The sequence below is a fragment of the Penicillium robsamsonii genome, assembly GCF_028829455.1.
Source record: "Penicillium robsamsonii strain IBT 29466 chromosome Unknown utg000003l_segment0_segment0, whole genome shotgun sequence".
In the NCBI taxonomy this organism is placed as follows: Eukaryota; Fungi; Ascomycota; class Eurotiomycetes; order Eurotiales; family Aspergillaceae; genus Penicillium; species Penicillium robsamsonii.
This window is the reverse complement of record NW_026643221.1, coordinates 4,320,584-4,337,946: the sequence shown is the minus strand read 5'-3', so window position 1 is coordinate 4,337,946 and position 17,363 is coordinate 4,320,584. Positions and strand designations below refer to the sequence as shown.

Genomic DNA, 17,363 nt, shown 5'->3' with positions numbered 1-17,363 from the left:
ATCTACCTCACGGTAGCAACGGTAAATCCTTGGGAAACCGACTTCGGATTGTTCGAGGCCGATTAACTGAGAGCGATAGAGTTTGCCCGTTAAGCCTCTGGTGGAGACTGATGATGGACACGAGAGTCACAATGTATTATTGGAATGGATACCATTATCCCTTCTCACTACAGAACTTTTCTGTATTTTACTCAAGTTTCCTTCATTTCGCATTGCTCGCTATCTTTGAGTATCTCTTGAGGATTAATTAAAGGTTTAAGCACTGTGTGGTGTCTCAACTCAAAGGATATTGGATGGGGATTGAGATTGGGACCTCGAGAGCTTGCGGAAATATATCTATGCTAAATCAGAAGTTGGAAACACCAGAATAGTCTTCTCTTCACGCATAGACCCAGGGTAGATGAATTGGAGTTTAGTTCCATCCCTTTAATCATACTTAAGATCAAATATCCATCTACATCCATGACCCTCCAATCCTGTTTCCATTGTACACTTCATGACCTCACGTCGAAATCCTTGGCGCTTACATAAGTATCCCGGAAATTTGCTCGAGACCGCAAACTTCCCAAAACAGGCCGATTAATCTCGACCTCCCCGTCTGAATAATTGCACCGGGGTCAATTCTTACAACCGCAACCATGGCGCCCCGACTCAACCTTTTCACAGCCAACAAGGCCGTCTCGGCCCTGCGCCAATCCACCACTCCCGCACTGTCTTCTCCCCGGAGCATCGCCAGCCCCGTCCGATTCCGCGCCGTCCAGTCACTACCCATTCAGCGCCGATGGAACTCCTCCGATGGCCCCAAGAAGGTCGAGCCCCAGCCTGACGAGCAGACTTTCCCGACTGTCGATCAGCTGCCCGATGTTACCGAGGAGGCCAACGAGATCTCCCGAATTATGGATAAGGAAAAGCGCTGTGATGGTATTCCTTCTACTCCGGAGTTGGATCAGGGATCGCCTGTTGAGGAGGTGAGCAATTATACATAATCCGAGGCATTGCTAGGTCTTGGATGGAAGGCCGACATCGGATATGGTTGTTAACTGTGTTTGGAACAGATCCTCAGCCGCGATAAGGACGCCATGAAGCACATGCCGAAGGTTATGCGGGATGCATTGAAGAAGTCTGGTGGCTCGCGCTCATTCTCGACTTCCGCCCGGAGCCTTATGAATGATTTGCAGGGTGTTACGCCCAACAACGAGTCTAACCTTATTCCTAGTATGCCTGGACTCGAGGGCGCTAGTGATGAGGCGACTGCTGCTCTTGCTAGCATGATTGAGCAGGTGCAGGGCCAGGCTCTTGAGGAGAACCCTGGACTTAAGTTTGATGCGCCTGTCGTTCCCGAGGATCTTAAGACCTTGAACTTCCGCAAGCGCTACGATACCATGCAGGATCAGTTCACTAAGATGATGATGGAGAGTGGGAAATTGACCAAGGCCCAGAAGGTATGCTTTTCTTTTTTCCCGTTTATCTTTGGTGTGGGTGTGGGAAAGTTGACTAACTGAATACTTAGAATATGTCTCTCGTTCTGGATCACCTCCGCACCTCCTCTCCTCCTCAGATCAACCCCCGTCGCCGTCTCCTCGGTGCTCCCCCTGCATCCCAGCTCCCCCTCGACCCCGTCCTCTACCTCACCCTCGTCGTCGACTCCGTGGCGCCTCTCTTCCGAATCCGTCAGCAGAAGGGTATTGCTGGTGGTGGTACTGCCGTGCAGATCCCCCACCCGCTGACTCTGCGCCAGCGCCGCCGTACCGCGATCAAGTGGATTATTGATGCGTCGGAAAAGCGACGCGATGCGCTGTTTGCGAACCGTGTTGCGGCTGAGGTCGTGGCTGTTGCCGAGGGTCGTAGCGGTGTCTGGGAGAAGAGGGACCAGCAGCACAAGATTGGTATCTCTGGTCGTGCGAACTTGAATACTAACGTTCGTCGCTGAGTTGGCCTTCTTGGCTTGTATTTCTTCTACCTGGGGTTTGGGGTTTGTCTTGTATCTCTGAGCACTTCTGCATATGTACATTTATATAGTCTGGTCAAAAAAAATTGACATTTATTCTTCATGGGCTTATTGATTCTCCGAATTGCACAACTACACAAAGTCACCCCTGAGGTTTTACGTATGCGAATTTTTCATGTGGCTTGGGATCTCTTGGTATCATTTTATTTCCTTATATAAGAATGGCTTACTCCCTAGTCTACATTTTCTATTACAGGCCCCTTGCCCTGAAACTTACCCTGTATGTCAATTGCTATACTCCATCACCTGCATATAACCTTGTTCTCTGTGCTCTCGTGCTTTGTATAGAACATTGTCTAATAGGCCCCCGGTTCTCGGCCCTCACACTACGCTTACCTAATTACAGCTTAGCTCCAACAGCGCAACTGTTCCTGAAGTCGAAGAAGAAAAAAGCCCCCAAGACATTCAATACTTTACATATTTACAGTCTTGGGTAGACTCCAACCAGATATACAATACAACCTCGATCAGTGGAGCGTCGCGTTATATCATTACCGACTCGACTATTGCCCAGTGCAACCCAAGCTGCAGCTGACCCGGACTTTTCGGCCCTCTTCGCGCCCCCCCCCACCACAATAGAGCCCACTACACTCCCTTCGGCCTTGCCTCTCTCTATATTGACCTAGGCCGACTACCCTCCGGCCTCCTTCATTGACGGTGGCTCCTACGTTGCGCGACGATTCCATTGAACTTGTCGACTACCACCCTACCACCCACACAGCAACCACCAGCGCATCTGGCCGCACTCATTCAGACGAATATCAAGGTAGCGATAGGCGGTTGGACCCTGCCGCCAATTCGCCGCTGGGCTTTGATACCGGTTTTCGAGAATCGCAGGAGGGATTAGAGCTTGACGAGCTTCGCCCTGAGGGCTCTCGTCTTAGGTTCTGGGCTGAGGCTCTCCGACGTCGCGCTTATAACGCATCGCACGGGATCGTCGATCCGGATTCCGAAAAGATGAAGTTCTCGCATAGTGTGCAGTTCAATGCTGTGCCCGATTGGAGCTCGAATTATATCGCGTATAGCAATTTGAAGAAATTGTAAGTTGGCTTGTTCAACCGTCGGGTTGTGACTGGTGATTCGGAAATCGGAATTGGTGTCACATTGCACAAGATCGTTGCGTGACTGACCGGGTCGGATAACTGTTTTGATTATTGTGCTAACGTTGCATCGTGACCAGGATCTACACCCTTGAGAAACAGGTCAATCGCATTGATGGACCGTCCGCCACAGATGTAGAGGCCGCTCCGCTGCTGGGTGGTATTGAACCGAGTAACCCGGATGCAATCTTTAAGCGGGCTCTTGACGTTGAGATGGATAAGATCTGTTCTTTCTATAAGAAGAAGGAGGCGGAGATTTTTGAACTCGCGGATGAGCTCATCAAAGACGCTGATGTATATCTTTCCGAGACAGACGGTGTCAATATGGACCCCGTCAGCGAGACAATAATCAAGGCAAGCTCCCGTCGCGGAAACGGTAATTCCTCGATCCCGCATCGGCGGCCTAGTGCTATGAGCAATGACTCGATGGCGGATGATGAAAGAGAAGGCGGTGATAGCGATGACGACCGGTCCCCGACAATCCTCCCACAGCGCCGGAGATTGCTGCAGTCTACCGATGGTGAGTCTGGCACGGACGACCAGCATGGCGATATGGCAGACTCCTACTTTGGACCGATGACTACCAGAGAACAGCACGAGTCGCACTTCAACGACGAGGATTTCCTCGCTCTTTACAATACCGGTATCTCGCTGAAGAAGCGCCTGATCGAATGTTATGTCTCACTCTGCGAACTCCGCTCCTTCATCGAGCTGAACAAGACTGGCTTCTCCAAGGCCCTGAAGAAATATGACAAAACCTTGGACCGCAGCCTGCGTCGAGACTACCTAGCCACTGTTGTTCATACCGCAGCACCTTTCACCGACAGCACCATGGCTGCCATCGATCAGCATATTGACAACGTGGAGGGTGTGTATGCGGGCATTGTCACGAAGAACAACAAGCAGTTTGCTAGACGCGAGCTGCGTCTGCATCTGCGTGAGCATGTTGTCTGGGAGCGGAACACCGTCTGGCGTGAGATGATCGAGATCGAACGTCGTGCACAGGCTGCCAATGTTGGTATTCGTCGGACCCTACTGGGCGGTGATGAGGACCCGGCCACTGCACGGCGCCAGGGTGACAAGAATGAGATTCGCACCCAGGAGGTATCAACGCCGCTGGGTCGGTTCCAATTCCCGTCGTGGCTCTGCAGCTTGAGCTTTGGTACGCTCATATTTAGTATCGCCATCTTCGGCACGATGCTTTCCGTTAACATAATGGATACTCCCGAGGAGCAAAACTGCTTGGCTATGTTGGTCCTCGTTAGTATTCTGTGGGCCACTGAGGTAAGAGATGATTGTTCGTTTATTTGCTCACATTGAATGCTAACGTTGAGTGATAAGGCTATTCCGCTGTTCGTTACTTCGCTTCTTATCCCATTCCTGGTCGTGACTCTAGGCATCATGCGGTCAGACGATGAGGCTCAGACGCGGCTGGGACCCAAGGAATCAGTCGGCAAGGTATTCGCGGCGATGTGGACTCCTGTGATTATGCTGCTCCTAGGTGGCTTCTCAATCGCAGCGGCGCTGTCCAAGTACGATATCGCACGGCGCATGGCCATGTTCGTGCTCAGCAAAGCCGGATCGAAGCCATCTGTAGTGCTATTGACCAACATGTTTGTGAGCATGTTCCTGAGCATGTGGATCAGTAACGTTGCATCTCCCGTGCTCTGCTACTCGATCATCCAGCCTTTGCTGCGCAACATGCCTCCCGAGTCCAACTTTGCCAAGGCACTCGTGCTGGGTATCGCATTAGCCGCCAATGTCGGCGGTGCCGCGTCCCCGATTGCCTCTCCCCAAAACATCATCGCCCTGCAGAACATGGACCCCAACATCAGCTGGGGCACATGGTTCTTCATCGCACTCCCCGTCTGCATCATCTCCATTCTCCTCATTTGGGTTCTGCTGCTGGTGACATTCCGTCCGGGCCGCAACACAACCGTCATGGCCTTCCGCCCCGTCAAGGACCGCTGGACCGGCATGCAGTCCTTCATCGCCATCGTCACCGTCCTGACAATCATCCTGTGGTGCACCAGCCACCAACTCGAACACATCTTCGGCGACATGGGCGTCATCGCCATCATCCCTCTCGTCCTCTTCTTCGGCACTGGTATCCTCAACAAAGAAGACTTCAACAACTTCCTCTGGACAATCATCATCCTCGCAGCCGGTGGTCTGTGTCTGGGCAAGGCCGTCACCTCATCTGGCTTGCTGCACACAATCGCCATGGGAATCACCGCCCGCGTCGAGAACCTCAGTCTGTACAGCGTCCTAATCGTCTTCTGTTCTCTCATCCTTGTCATGGCCACCTTCATCTCGCACACCGTTGCCGCCCTCATCATCCTGCCGCTTGTCCGCCAGATCGGAGTTAGCATGGAGGACCCTCACCCCAACTTGTTGGTCATGGCCAGTGCCTTGATGTGCTCTGTCGCCATGGCTTTGCCTACCAGTGGATTCCCTAATATGAGTATGTTCTTCTTCCTTTAGCTTGTGTTGAGCTCTCTGCTAACATGTTTCTCTTAGCTGCTATCATGACCGAAGTACCCACCACAGGCCAGCGATACCTTCAAGTCCGCCATTTCCTCACTCGCGGTATCCCGGCCAGTCTTATGGCCTTTGTGGTGATTGTTACGCTTGGATATGGACTGATGTATGTTGCGGGGCTGTAGGTATGAAGTGGTCTCGTGACACCGAAGGAGGTTGCAGTTTTTGGTTAGATTGGTTTATATACGCAAAGAAAGAGTGAACATATATGAAATGTATGAATCTTGTGTTTGGGACTTACTCTTTTTTTCTTGTCTGTCTTCATTCTTTTGTATTTATTTTTCTTTGCGGGTTTTCTGGGATTGGATTTTTTGCACAAATGATAATAGATAGTTGGGCTATCCATAGTATTCATTGCATATATTTTCATTCTTGAATCAAGTATGGGGATAGTTACACCTGTCCGACTTGATCGAGACTTGTCAGCCAATCCCAAACGATGTACACCTGCATGACGTCTAAGATTTGATATTATGTGTAAGGTGTTGACTGCATAGGTCGTAGGTACTTACAATGTAGGTACTTACAATCTACGCATGGAAGAGAAATAACACAAAAGCCTGTTCATTATTCCAATTCTCCTAACCCAGATACTTTATAAGAAAGGCTAAAGTACTGTACACCGTAAAGACTCCTCAAGACCAGATCTAGAGAGATGGCCTAGCAAAAACAAAAACAAAAAAACAAAAAAGGAGATAGACATGAAAAATAAAAACCCATGCATGTATCAACGTAACATAACCCATAACAAGTCATTCAAGGTACCCGTAGACACACCAGACCCAACCGGGATCCGGGTATTCGAGAGCCGGTATAGAAGGTATATAGATACACTTTTCTATTTTCTGAGGATTAATTACTAGATTGTCAGTCAGTGAAATGCACCAACAAAATCTCGTTATCGTCACGGGGAAGGGCTGGGTTAGAAGGTAAGAAAAAGGGGATACTAACAGCAAACCAATCGTCAAATCACCATGAATCTTCGCCTTGAGCTGAACCTCAATATCCAGATTAAGGTCCAATCTCAAACGAAGCTGCTCATCCCGACCACCATCGTCATCCTTCTTCTCTTCACCGCCATTCAGAATGCCACCAACAGCCTTGCCCGCACTACCAGTCACCCCATTTAGGGCATTGCCGGCTGTATTCTGCACGAGCTGGCCGGCCTGATCGACACCACCGACACCGGGAAGTCCGCCAAGCGGGCCGTTTTGTTGCTGTTGCTCTGGACGACGCTGGCGACGGACGCGACGTTGTCTGGGTGGTTCTGGCTCCATTTCGCGGGGAACGGATTCAGTGTCTGATTCTTGAGGACGGGGACGAGGTCTGCGACGACGTCTTTCGGGCTTGGGTTGAGGTTCGGGTTCAGGTTCTTCTTCTTCTTCTTCTTGTTCGGGTTCAGGCTCAGGCTCCGAATCCGGTTCTTGTTGTTTAGGCTTTTCTTCTTCTTGCTCGGTGTCTTTGCGTTGATCCTCTTGTTCCGAGGCTGGAGGGGTTTGTTCTTGTTTGGCGGGAGACTTTTTGCCTAACTTGGGAGGGGCACGTTTAGGCTTGTTTGGGGTTGTAGTTGTTGAGTCGGGATTAGGAGTGGGAGGTTGTTCTTGGTCGGACATGTTGGAAAGTAGAAGGCTGTTTAAAGGTGGGATAGGAGGGGAATATGAATGGTTTTGAAATGAAGGACAAAGCGTCACAAGGTATAAATTAACTAATTGCAATGATGTAGATTCCGAAATGAACACCGTTTATATCATCAGATGCGCCACCAGGCTTTGATAAAACTGGGCCTGATAATCTGATCCCGCCTCCGACGTCAGATGGGAAGACTTCGGGCCAGGTCCATCGGCGCCAGACGGGGACCCTTTCTGGTGCAGTATACTCTGTAAGTGCATATAATCCAGTTAAAAACAGGTATGACGTCTGGGGGACAAGGACTCAGCCTACGGACCAATTGGACTGGATTTCGGGGCATTAGTACATCGACAGACTCCACTCAAATAAATTAAAGTAGACGTAAGATTTCATCTCAGGAAATAGTTATGACGCCAGACGTGTAAATACAATCCATTTCAGCCATACAGATGCCAAACCGATTTACCTGTTCCTAACTTTTCCCGGTTTTTTTCAATTTTCATTTCCATTGGTACAAGCCACGAGTTGGCTGTTTCCACGGATCGGAGAGTCCAGTTGGCCACTTGGCGTCTGGACTTTGCATTGTGGACACGGCCATTGTGGTCTGGTGTATATTATTCAATCGGGCAATGACGAAATGGAAAGGAACAGCCTCCAACGTCATGTTCCATTGATATAATGTTGTGTATATTCTTTTACTTTTTATCATCAGTATCTCCTACTTTTATACATTTTTCTTCTTGGAAATATCCTACCTCTATACTCTATAATCTAGTCCATCATACATCAATATGGCGACCGTTGAAAAGACCAGAGAGCAACCCAAGAAGCTCCAGCCCAAGAAGCTCCCCGTGCAAGAGGATCTCTCCGACGGCGAAGACTACGACAGCGCTGATGACTACACCGACGATTCCGAATTCGAAGACGAAGTACCAACCAAGAACCAAAAGGGCAAACTGCCCAGCAAACAACTGCAGAAACAAAAACCCGTTCAACAATACGATTCAGACGAATACACAGATGGATCGGAATATGACGAAGACGATTACGAATACTCCGACGACGAAGCCCTGCAGCCTTACTCGAACGAAAACTCAAACTTCAAGCCCAACGGCGGCATGGATGTCCTCAAGAAAGAGGAGAAATCCATGCTGGACGAGGAAGGCATGAAGTTGCGATTGGAACTCAATCTGGAAATCGAGGTCGAGCTCAAAGCACGCATCCACGGTGACCTCACTCTAGCTCTAATGTAAGTACTAACTGAGGCATGCAATCCCCCCCCACAAAACCCTTTGATGAATGTCTGCTCAAAGACCGAATTAGGAGTTGATCGCGTTCTATCAACAACAGGGCTTGATCACCCATTTCTCCTTTCCGCCATATCACGAAGATCCAACGTCGTCACGAGTGATCCTTTTCAATACTTTTTGCTTTGATGCTTTTCATAGAGCCATGTTTTTGATTTAATATCCTTCCATTTATCGGTTTTTTTTTTTGCAATGGTTTTCCTGGTCGGCGTGCAGGGCCAAGGGGATGAAATACATCGGAGAGTGTATATATACTGCTATGTATATTCCTTGGGCAATCGAACGGAGTTGAATTCAATTTTCAATTTTCAAGTGCAACAGTGCAGAACGGTAATGTGGTAGTAGTAGTAGTATATAGGGTAGTGTAAGTGCCAAAGTGTCAGACATGGGCGGAAAGCATGAAGCCGAGGCACCGGTCTTGGCACTGATTTCCCGCTGTGTTACCAACTCCCCTCTCGCATTGTATTCTGTACTCGGTTCAAATCCCAACTGTTTCACTTGTTTCGCACAAACCTCAATTGACGCTGTACACTCTCAATACAGCTGAACCGCCACAATGTCGTCCAAAGACTTCATCATCAAGCATATGAATGCCGACCACCAAGATTCCCTCGCGCTATTCCTACAAGCCTACTGCGGTATCACATCCACCCAAGCCAAAAACGCCCAATTGGAAGAACTCACCACCTCAAATCTGATCGTCACCGCCCACGGTACCCGCTACAGCGTCCCCATTGAACCCGAAATGAAGAACTTCTCGGAGGCACGCGGCCGAATGGTCGCCATGCACAAGGACAGCCTAAAGCGTCTGGGCCGCAGTGAGATCACACTCACAGAGTACCGTGCCCCGCGCGGCATCCATGCCGTGATCTTCGGCCTGTGTTTCCTTCTCTACGTCACCTGCTTCCAGCGCAACAATCTGCACCCCGGTTCGGCTCTTTACGAATACTTGGGACTCCAACGTGTGCCCTGGCTCCCGCGTTTCGTCTACATTATCCAGCCATACGTTATAGCTATTCATGTCTTTGAGACTGTCGCGCTGGCTGTGACTATGTTGAAGCCGTTGAATGTGCCTGTTCTGTCGGGTTTGTGGTGGAAGTGGATTGCGTCGTGTTCTGTGGAGGGGTACGGATCGCTTGCGCGCATCAAGGAGTTTGTGAAGGAGCAGAAGGCGAAGAATGGCAAGAAACAGTAGAGGGTAGCATAGGCAGTCAATGGTGGGTGCACGGGCAGAGAGAGAGTCGATCAATTGTATATTTATGGATTTTGGATAGTGGCAAGGATAATTGGAAATAGACAATGGGAGGTTGAACGTTGTACAATGTAAATGGCTTGTTCAGATCGTCTCCGATGGCCCCTTCCAGATCGTAATCAATGGCACAACACGTGACTGCATTCTGAGTCAGCAAATAAACATCACCTGACCAGATCCAGTGACTGGAGCCACTAATCCAAATATGGTCTAGTGTCAGTTAGGGCACTACACAAGCGAGCGACACAGTGCGCCCTGCGAAATTCAGCGACTCCACGACCTCAAACTCCCACGACAACCCTACGACAACTAATTTGTGTTTCTGGTGAAGGGCTGCACATTTAGAGGTGAGTTATCCGGCTATCTCAACTCCTGCAAGGTTTCTTTCGAAAAATTCTGTTTCGCTCGCTGCGCCCATCAATTTCGATCATCGGTATTCAATTCCTCCACATCAACCATCGATCCTGTCTCGCATTCAACGGTCATTCAACCACTTCGCAACCACTTTCGCCCAACTGTTCAATACTCGAAGATTGATTTTGTACGACGCTCGCGACGAAACAGAAGGATTGAAAGGAAAAAAAAGAAACTTTGCTCAAGGTCCACAATCAACAACATCTAACTTGTGTCCGTCAACTTAGACCCCTCCATCAATCGCAAACATGGGTATTTCTCGGGATTCTCGCCACAAGCGCAGCGCCACTGGTGCCAAGCGCTCTCACTACCGCAAGAAGAGGTACGATTCCATCAACCCAGCATGATATTGAATATTTTCCTTTTGGAGGAAGAAGAAGGAAGAAAATGGATTCGATATACCAGTTACAGTTTCTTACATGTCTTCGTCCTACAGAGCCTTCGAGAAGGGTCGTCAGCCCGCCAACACCCGTATTGGCACCAAGCGCATCCACCTTGTCCGCACCCGTGGTGGCAACCAGAAGTTCCGTGGTCTCCGTCTTGACTCCGGTAACTTCTCGTGGGGCTCTGAGGGTATCTCCCGCAAGACCCGTGTCATTGGAGTGTCCTTCCACCCCTCCAACAACGAGCTGGTCCGCACAAACACCCTGACCAAGTCTGCCGTTGTCCAGATTGACGCTGCTCCCTTCCGTCAGTGGTACGAGGCCCACTACGGCCAGTCCATCGGCCGTAGACGCCAGCAGAAGACCGAGGGTGCCGAGGAGGAGAAGAAGTCCGCCTCCGTCGCCAAGAAGCAGGCTGCCCGCTTCGCTGACTCCGGTAAGACCGAGTCTGCTATCGAGCGCCAGTTCGAGTCCGGTCGTCTTTTCGCCGTTGTTGCCTCGCGCCCCGGCCAGTCCGGCCGCTGTGACGGTTACATTCTGGAGGGTGAGGAGCTTGCTTTCTACCAGAAGGCTATCCGCAAGTAAACGAAAAAATAAAATATTCGGTTGTTGCAACGGGTGGATCGGAGTTTCAGCTATGTCATGATCAGAGCATCCACAGGATGCAATTTGTCTGTAGAGCTCTGAGCCGTCAAATCCATGGGAATTGAATTGTTCCTAGTTTCATGTATTCTTTTGGTAGCATTCTGCGTACTACGTAGTGTATAAGTATCTACCATGTGGAATTCGGTCGGCATGGAGTATAGATGATTGACATGGGGATACAAGTACCATGTAGTAAACCCAGGAGAACGTGTTTCAATAAATTATTTTATAAAACATATCAATATTCCTTTTCAGCATCAAATTTTACGCTGAAAGATCTCCGGGGGTTCTTCCCGTGTCCGAGCTCGATGCTTATCAGTCTCTCTCCCCCACAGCCCAACCTTCCTCAAACACCCAACATGGCATCCATCAAAACCCGCATCTGCATGATCTCAGACACTCATACAAGCACACCACACCCACCCCAAAGAACAGACCATGCCTACCGCTACCCCCTCCCAGAAGCAAACATCCTCCTTCACGCCGGCGACCTCACAAAAGTGGGGTACCGCGTCGAACACGAAGCAATGATCTCCATGCTCACCTCCGCCTCCGCCGAACTCAAACTCGTAATAGCAGGAAACCACGACATAACCCTCGACGAGGACTACTTCACTTCCTTCGGCTACACCCGCCACCAACGCCCAGAACAACTAGGCGAACAATCCATCCTGTTATCAGACGATGATGACCTCCAAAACACCCTCCGTACCCCAACCCCAAATAAAGAATCCCTAAAAGCCTATGCCGCCTCTATTAAATCCCTCTGGACAAGCGAAGAAGCCCGAAAAGCAGGAATAATCTACCTAGAAGAAGGAACTCACTCCTTCACACTCTCAACAGGAGCATCATTCACCATCTACGCTTCGCCCTACCAACCAGAATTTTACAATTGGGCTTTCGCATACCCCCGCGACGAGGATAGATACAACCCCGCCCCAGCTACACACCCACAGCCCGAAAACCCAATCCCGGATTACCCTACCATCGACATAATGTTAACCCATGGCCCGCCCGTCGGAGTCCTGGATCAGGTCCCGCCTGATCTGAATGTCGGCTGTGAACATCTTCTCCGCGCCGTGCGGCGTGCAAAGCCGCGTTTGCATCTCTTCGGTCATATTCATGAAGGATGGGGTGCACAGCGGGGGGTGTGGGATGATGAGGTGGGTAGTGGTGTTAGGCTCGAAGATGTGTCCAGGGATGCGGAGGAGATGTTGGAGAATCGGGGGGCGTTTTGTGATGTTAGTGCTGGGGCGGAGAGGCCGTTGAGGGTTGGGGAGGAGACGCTTTTTGTTAATGGGAGTATTATGACGGTCAATTATGAAGCGAGGAATGCGCCGTGGGTGGTGGATTTGGAGCTTCCGGTTGTTGGGGGATAGGTTTGGTAGTATATTGTGAGATTCTCTGATGGGGTTACTGGATATAGTATGGTGCTGGGTAACTGTGGGTAAATTATTGCATTGATAGCAGATGCTAATGAGGGAAAGAGGTGAGAGATAGGAGTTTGATGTGTGACGTCTATTTCGGGGTTTGTCTTGTGAATTTTCGAATATATATATCATAAAGGGCTAGAGTGTTATAAAATACAAGTCTGATATAAGAATAAATGTTGAATATTTAGGGAGATAGAAAGCATTGTGTGGATATATGTTTACAGGCTAGGATAAATATGTACGTAAAAAGAACCAACGATTGAGCAGTGCAAGGTAGATCGATACTATCATAGTGTCATATCGCTATATATACGCCGCATAGCGAAGGAAATAGCTACAAACCGAGCCACAGTAAGACTGTCCGAGAAACAGAAAAGCAAATGTGTACAGTTCAAGTCCTTGTTTAGATATTTCTACTATACATAACCAGTCAATTGGATACGGGCTACATGGTCACAGTATGATAATATATTTTGAATACTCCATCTGATGAGAAAAGGGGTAGTAGGTTTACATATAAAGTAAAGGGAATTTTAGAGATCAAAATAAGTAGGCAACCACGTCAAAACCCGAGAATAGTTACATAGATGTGTATAACTATCGGGCCAAAGGCATTCAGACATCATTTAGGTACATGCAACCCTGAGCGTTATGCCCCTTCGTAAACAGGCAATTCATAGATCCGTTAAATAAATCAAATCATAAGGCCAAAAGAATAAACATAAAACAAAATAACCTCCAGCTCCATCTCATCAAAAAGACCCAAATCCCCTAAGCACCACCAAGACCTAGTATATTCATTAGCTCCTGCAAGACATTAAAGCCTACTAAGAGACTCACCAGCAGCAAATGCCAAGTACCAAGTACGCGTAGCACCACCATCGATCCAACTGTAGTTGAAATTCGGCTGGGCAAAGAACTCCCACGACGCTTTGGGATCGATGAGGGCTAGGTTGGCATATAACACGCCCTTCCATCCGCCGTCGACCTTGGAGGCCGGTGTTGAGGCGTGCTCAGCGAACATTGCCTGCCATTCCTGCCGCACGAACTCCTTTCGTCGGGTCAAGGGGGAGTGTGGCATGAGTGGTAGCATGTGGATACTATGGTATTTGTTAGCAATGTTCAGCGTGGACTGATATGAACGGGACGGTGGTATACATACCCTTGGACGAATTCGAGGTTGGCACCGAAGTATGTGGTGTGATCGACCTTGTTCTCGAATAGCTGTTTTGGTTTGTTAGTTTCGAGCTTGGGGTAGACATGAAATGGAAAAAGATGATACTTACAATTCCAGTGACTTTGTTCGCGATAAACTTCGATGGGTGGTTCACATTGTCATCCTGCATCAAGAAGTAGTTATTGAGAGATCGGCCCAGGATGCTTAGCATCATGTTGCCACGGGCTTCCATGCTGGCATCGCCGGTTGTCTGTCCCCACATCTTGATGGCATAAGCGAACATGGTATCTTCCGACGTAGATTCTTGATCCTTGCCATCGAAAGATTCGAACAGACCCTTCGCCCAGGAGTGTCCGTTATACCAATCGAACGAGCGGGAGAATGGGAAGTGGGGATCATTGGCAACAGAGTTACCAGCATCACGAACAAGCATGTTAACCCACTCTTTGTTTGCGGCCAGCCAGTTCGGATCAAGAGCGCCGATGATGGCGGCTGCTTGGACAAAGTAGCCATAGTGGAAGTGGTGGTCATTGTATGCGGTGTTTCCGAAGTCCTGGTTCAGGTCCCCGTTATAGCCGGCGGTCGAAACGACGCCCTTCCAGACAGTGTCGTAGGCAAGCGGGTTCTCTTGCTTGTTCTGCACGAACAGATCGAAAGCCTTCTTTAGCTTCTGGAAGGCATCTGTTGCGATCTCGACGTTGTTACCGAGCTGGTTAACCGTGTACACTAACGTTGCGAACTTGCTCAACGCCTTGCCGCTGTAGTACATGCTGTTGAGAGCAGTCTGTTCTGCTATATTCTGCTTGAGCTCAGTGGGAGCAGCCTGGATAATGGCATGCTGGGCTGTGGCCGAGAGGTCATGGATACTGCCATGCGTGGTTGACCAAGGGGCGAATCCCATATCGATGGGAAGATTTTCTTCGACCATAGTCCAGCTTTCACCGATCACGGCAGTGGCATTGCCCTTTGTTGTGGTGCGAAGGTGGATATCGGTGATACGGCCCTTGGTGGCGCTGTCGAAGGACTGGACGTGATGGGGCAGGGCGAACATGATCAGAGGTGTACCCTTGACATCCTTTCCGGCCTTGGCCCAAGAGAGCATGTAGTTGCCCACATCACCTGTGACAGAGCCAGAGACCTCTCCTGACACCGGGTAGACGCCACATGAGTTATCGTAGAACTTCTCGCCAGACTTGCCTGCGGGGTTCTTCGCGGCTTGGATAGTACCAGAAAAGCCCTTGGGACCGCGGATATTGGTCTTTGAGTCTAGCTTGAAGTTTGGATCTTTGCCATCTGCCGGAGTGGCATAGAGAAGCCAGGTCGTATCATCCTCAAGGTCAACCTGGTACTTGAAGATACCGGGCCTAGGTGAACCGGCGCTGACGACCTTGCGGAAGAAAATACCACTTTCAATCAGAGGCTGCAGGTCTTTGTACACAGCTGTTGTATAGCCCATGCCTTGTACAATGGGGAAGGTGATCTGCTGAGCCGAGCCTTTGGAGCGCTTGATCACAGCGTGGGCCGAGAAAACCTTTGGCTGCTCAACGGTCATGATGGAAGACTGGTCAAGCTCAGCCGCTGAGAAAACCAGATGTTGAAGGCCCCCTGGATTGACGTAGTACTGCACTGGGTTTCCGGGGATCTTGTTGTTCTCAGGTCCGTACGCGAGCATGTGAGGCTGGGCATGGGTGATAGTCATACCCCAGCTCTTCAGTGTGCCGCCTCCCTTGGACCATGCCAGAGAGTAGGGCTGGGAGAACGTAGCATTGCTCTGGGAGCCTAGGAAAAGGCCGGCATAGAACTTATTCGTCGCAATAGGGTCAGTGGTATCAGCCTATACAATGTTAGAGTTTTTGATTTCTATTGTGCTCGCAGTTGGAATTGTCCTACGTGCTGGTTCTGCACAGGGTGGTCATGTCGAGACTGGATATTAGCAGGGACCGGGCCACTGGCCACTGGCTGGAAGATATCTTGGCCGTTCATGGCTTTGGGATGATCTGCTCCAATCGTGGGCGAAATATTTGTGTGAACGGCCTCTACTAAGCATTAGCATATATGCAAAGGGCTATAATGATTCAAATTAAATCATACCTTGCGTCTTTGTAGTGCTTGGCTTGGTCTGCGGCGAGGTTGTCACAGATCCAGCTGTAGGAACTGGCGCTGGGTCTTCAGGCTGTTTTGCTGAAGTTGTCGCTTGGATAGGATCCGGTTTGTCTGTATCAGTAGACGTAGACTGTCCTGTTGCAGTCAGTGCTGGTTCCGTAGTAGTCTCACCTTCTTCGTCCAACAAATCTTCCAAGCCGTCAATGAAATCGTCAATGTCAAGCTGTGGAAAAGGAAATTCTGATGAATGTCCGTCTTGTTCCAAAGCTACTCGATACACCTAGTCCAAAATGTCAATACCATGTCATATACCATGCAGCATAGTTTTCTGAGTCTTACTGGGTGGGACTCGGGAATGAGAACCCTGCTTTCACTGTTTGAAGGTGGATATTGAGTCTGAAAGGCTCTTGCTGGCTCGGTAGCTGTGTTTCGTAGAGCAGCTTCTACCTCATTTCCCACACGTGGGAGACAGTGGGCTATTTCTGTAGTTAGAAGCCATGTCAGCAACGCTGTAGCCTTCCATTTCGAGCGTGAGTCCATGATGAAAAGTCAGATCCTGTCACGAGTGTTCAACACGCGGAGCTTGTAGGAAGTCTGTGTGCTATTCAATCCAATGCAATTGGATATGAATCACTTAAGAGCAGACGACTTTGGAGGGGTCCAAAAGGTAACGTGAAATTGGCAAAGAAGACAGGTGACTTCAGAGGAAAGCAAACCTACAAGTATGTAGTATGGATTCTGGAGATGGGCACACTTATTTCCAAATTGGGGCAACACACGGGGCTGGTTTGTTGTGAATGATCTGGAGACAGATTCCACAGACTGTCGATCTTCCTAATATCAGCAGTGCGCAGTGTTTAATCAATGAGAATGACAGGTGCCGGGTAACGTGTCGGGCTCAAGAATGTAGGGGCACAACGTCGAGTCCACGCGGGTATCGAGGTGAGATTGTTTTCCCCCAAGAATGTGTGCGGGAATCACCAACCACCTACTGGATTATACGGGGGTTACCCAGGTGATTGGAACAATTAGGAGATATATGTGAATACTAGACTTGGAAGTTGAAGATATCAAATCCAGGCAGCACCGCCAAGGGATCGTCTATGTGGAGTAGAAGATGGAAAGGGAAAGAAAACATGAATATATTCAGATTCAAAGACCTCCAAGATGACTCAATCTCAATCATCAGATAATCTATGGATACTTTTTGCCCTTATGGAATCATGGGACATTTTTGAATGATTTGAGGTGTAAGTTAACATCCCAAGCCGAGACCTGTACATTGTCCAGGTAACATATTACTATAGTTGAAAAACTCCATGTGTAAATATGGCTGTGAAGTGACAAGTATGAAGGATTTGATTCGGACTA

General features: G+C 49.3%; 7 protein-coding genes across 7 annotated transcripts; 5 read left to right on the top strand and 2 right to left on the bottom strand.

Annotated features, from left to right (window-relative positions):
* Positions 1-638: 638 nt before the first annotated feature.
* On the top strand, positions 639-5,774 carry N7447_006380 (putative plasma membrane phosphate transporter Pho87; the record flags this gene model as incomplete). Its single annotated transcript, XM_057230642.1, has 8 exons — positions 639-968; positions 1,056-1,442; positions 1,511-1,886; positions 2,360-2,441; positions 2,635-3,048; positions 3,189-4,392; positions 4,450-5,572; positions 5,629-5,774. 8 exons carry the CDS (start codon positions 639-641, stop codon positions 5,772-5,774), a joined length of 4,062 nt encoding a protein of 1,353 aa, XP_057085732.1.
* Positions 5,775-6,501: 727 nt separating this feature from the next.
* N7447_006379 (uncharacterized protein) lies at positions 6,502-7,262 on the bottom strand (the record flags this gene model as incomplete). The annotated part of the gene is made up of 2 exons (XM_057230641.1): positions 6,502-6,508; positions 6,601-7,262. The coding sequence occupies 2 exons, from the start codon at positions 7,260-7,262 to the stop codon at positions 6,502-6,504; spliced, it is 669 nt and encodes a 222-aa protein (XP_057085731.1).
* An 807-nt stretch (positions 7,263-8,069) lies between these two features.
* Positions 8,070-8,531, top strand: N7447_006378 (uncharacterized protein; the record flags this gene model as incomplete). The annotated part of the gene is made up of 1 exon (XM_057230640.1): positions 8,070-8,531. The coding sequence occupies one exon, from the start codon at positions 8,070-8,072 to the stop codon at positions 8,529-8,531; it is 462 nt and encodes a 153-aa protein (XP_057085730.1).
* Positions 8,532-9,141: 610 nt separating this feature from the next.
* N7447_006377 (DUF2470 domain-containing protein) lies at positions 9,142-9,780 on the top strand (the record flags this gene model as incomplete). The annotated part of the gene is made up of 1 exon (XM_057230639.1): positions 9,142-9,780. The coding sequence occupies one exon, from the start codon at positions 9,142-9,144 to the stop codon at positions 9,778-9,780; it is 639 nt and encodes a 212-aa protein (XP_057085729.1).
* Positions 9,781-10,499: 719 nt separating this feature from the next.
* N7447_006376 (40S ribosomal protein eS8) lies at positions 10,500-11,219 on the top strand (the record flags this gene model as incomplete). The annotated part of the gene is made up of 2 exons (XM_057230638.1): positions 10,500-10,573; positions 10,688-11,219. 2 exons carry the CDS (start codon positions 10,500-10,502, stop codon positions 11,217-11,219), a joined length of 606 nt encoding a protein of 201 aa, XP_057085728.1.
* Positions 11,220-11,638: 419 nt separating this feature from the next.
* N7447_006375 (metallophosphatase domain-containing protein) lies at positions 11,639-12,658 on the top strand (the record flags this gene model as incomplete). Its single annotated transcript, XM_057230637.1, has 1 exon — positions 11,639-12,658. One exon carries the CDS (start codon positions 11,639-11,641, stop codon positions 12,656-12,658), a length of 1,020 nt encoding a protein of 339 aa, XP_057085727.1.
* An 825-nt stretch (positions 12,659-13,483) lies between these two features.
* Positions 13,484-16,532, bottom strand: N7447_006374 (glucan endo-1,3-beta-D-glucosidase; the record flags this gene model as incomplete). The annotated part of the gene is made up of 7 exons (XM_057230636.1): positions 13,484-13,500; positions 13,553-13,812; positions 13,875-13,936; positions 13,999-15,723; positions 15,780-15,925; positions 15,981-16,272; positions 16,332-16,532. 7 exons carry the CDS (start codon positions 16,530-16,532, stop codon positions 13,484-13,486), a joined length of 2,703 nt encoding a protein of 900 aa, XP_057085726.1.
* Between the last annotated feature and the right edge of the window lie 831 nt (positions 16,533-17,363).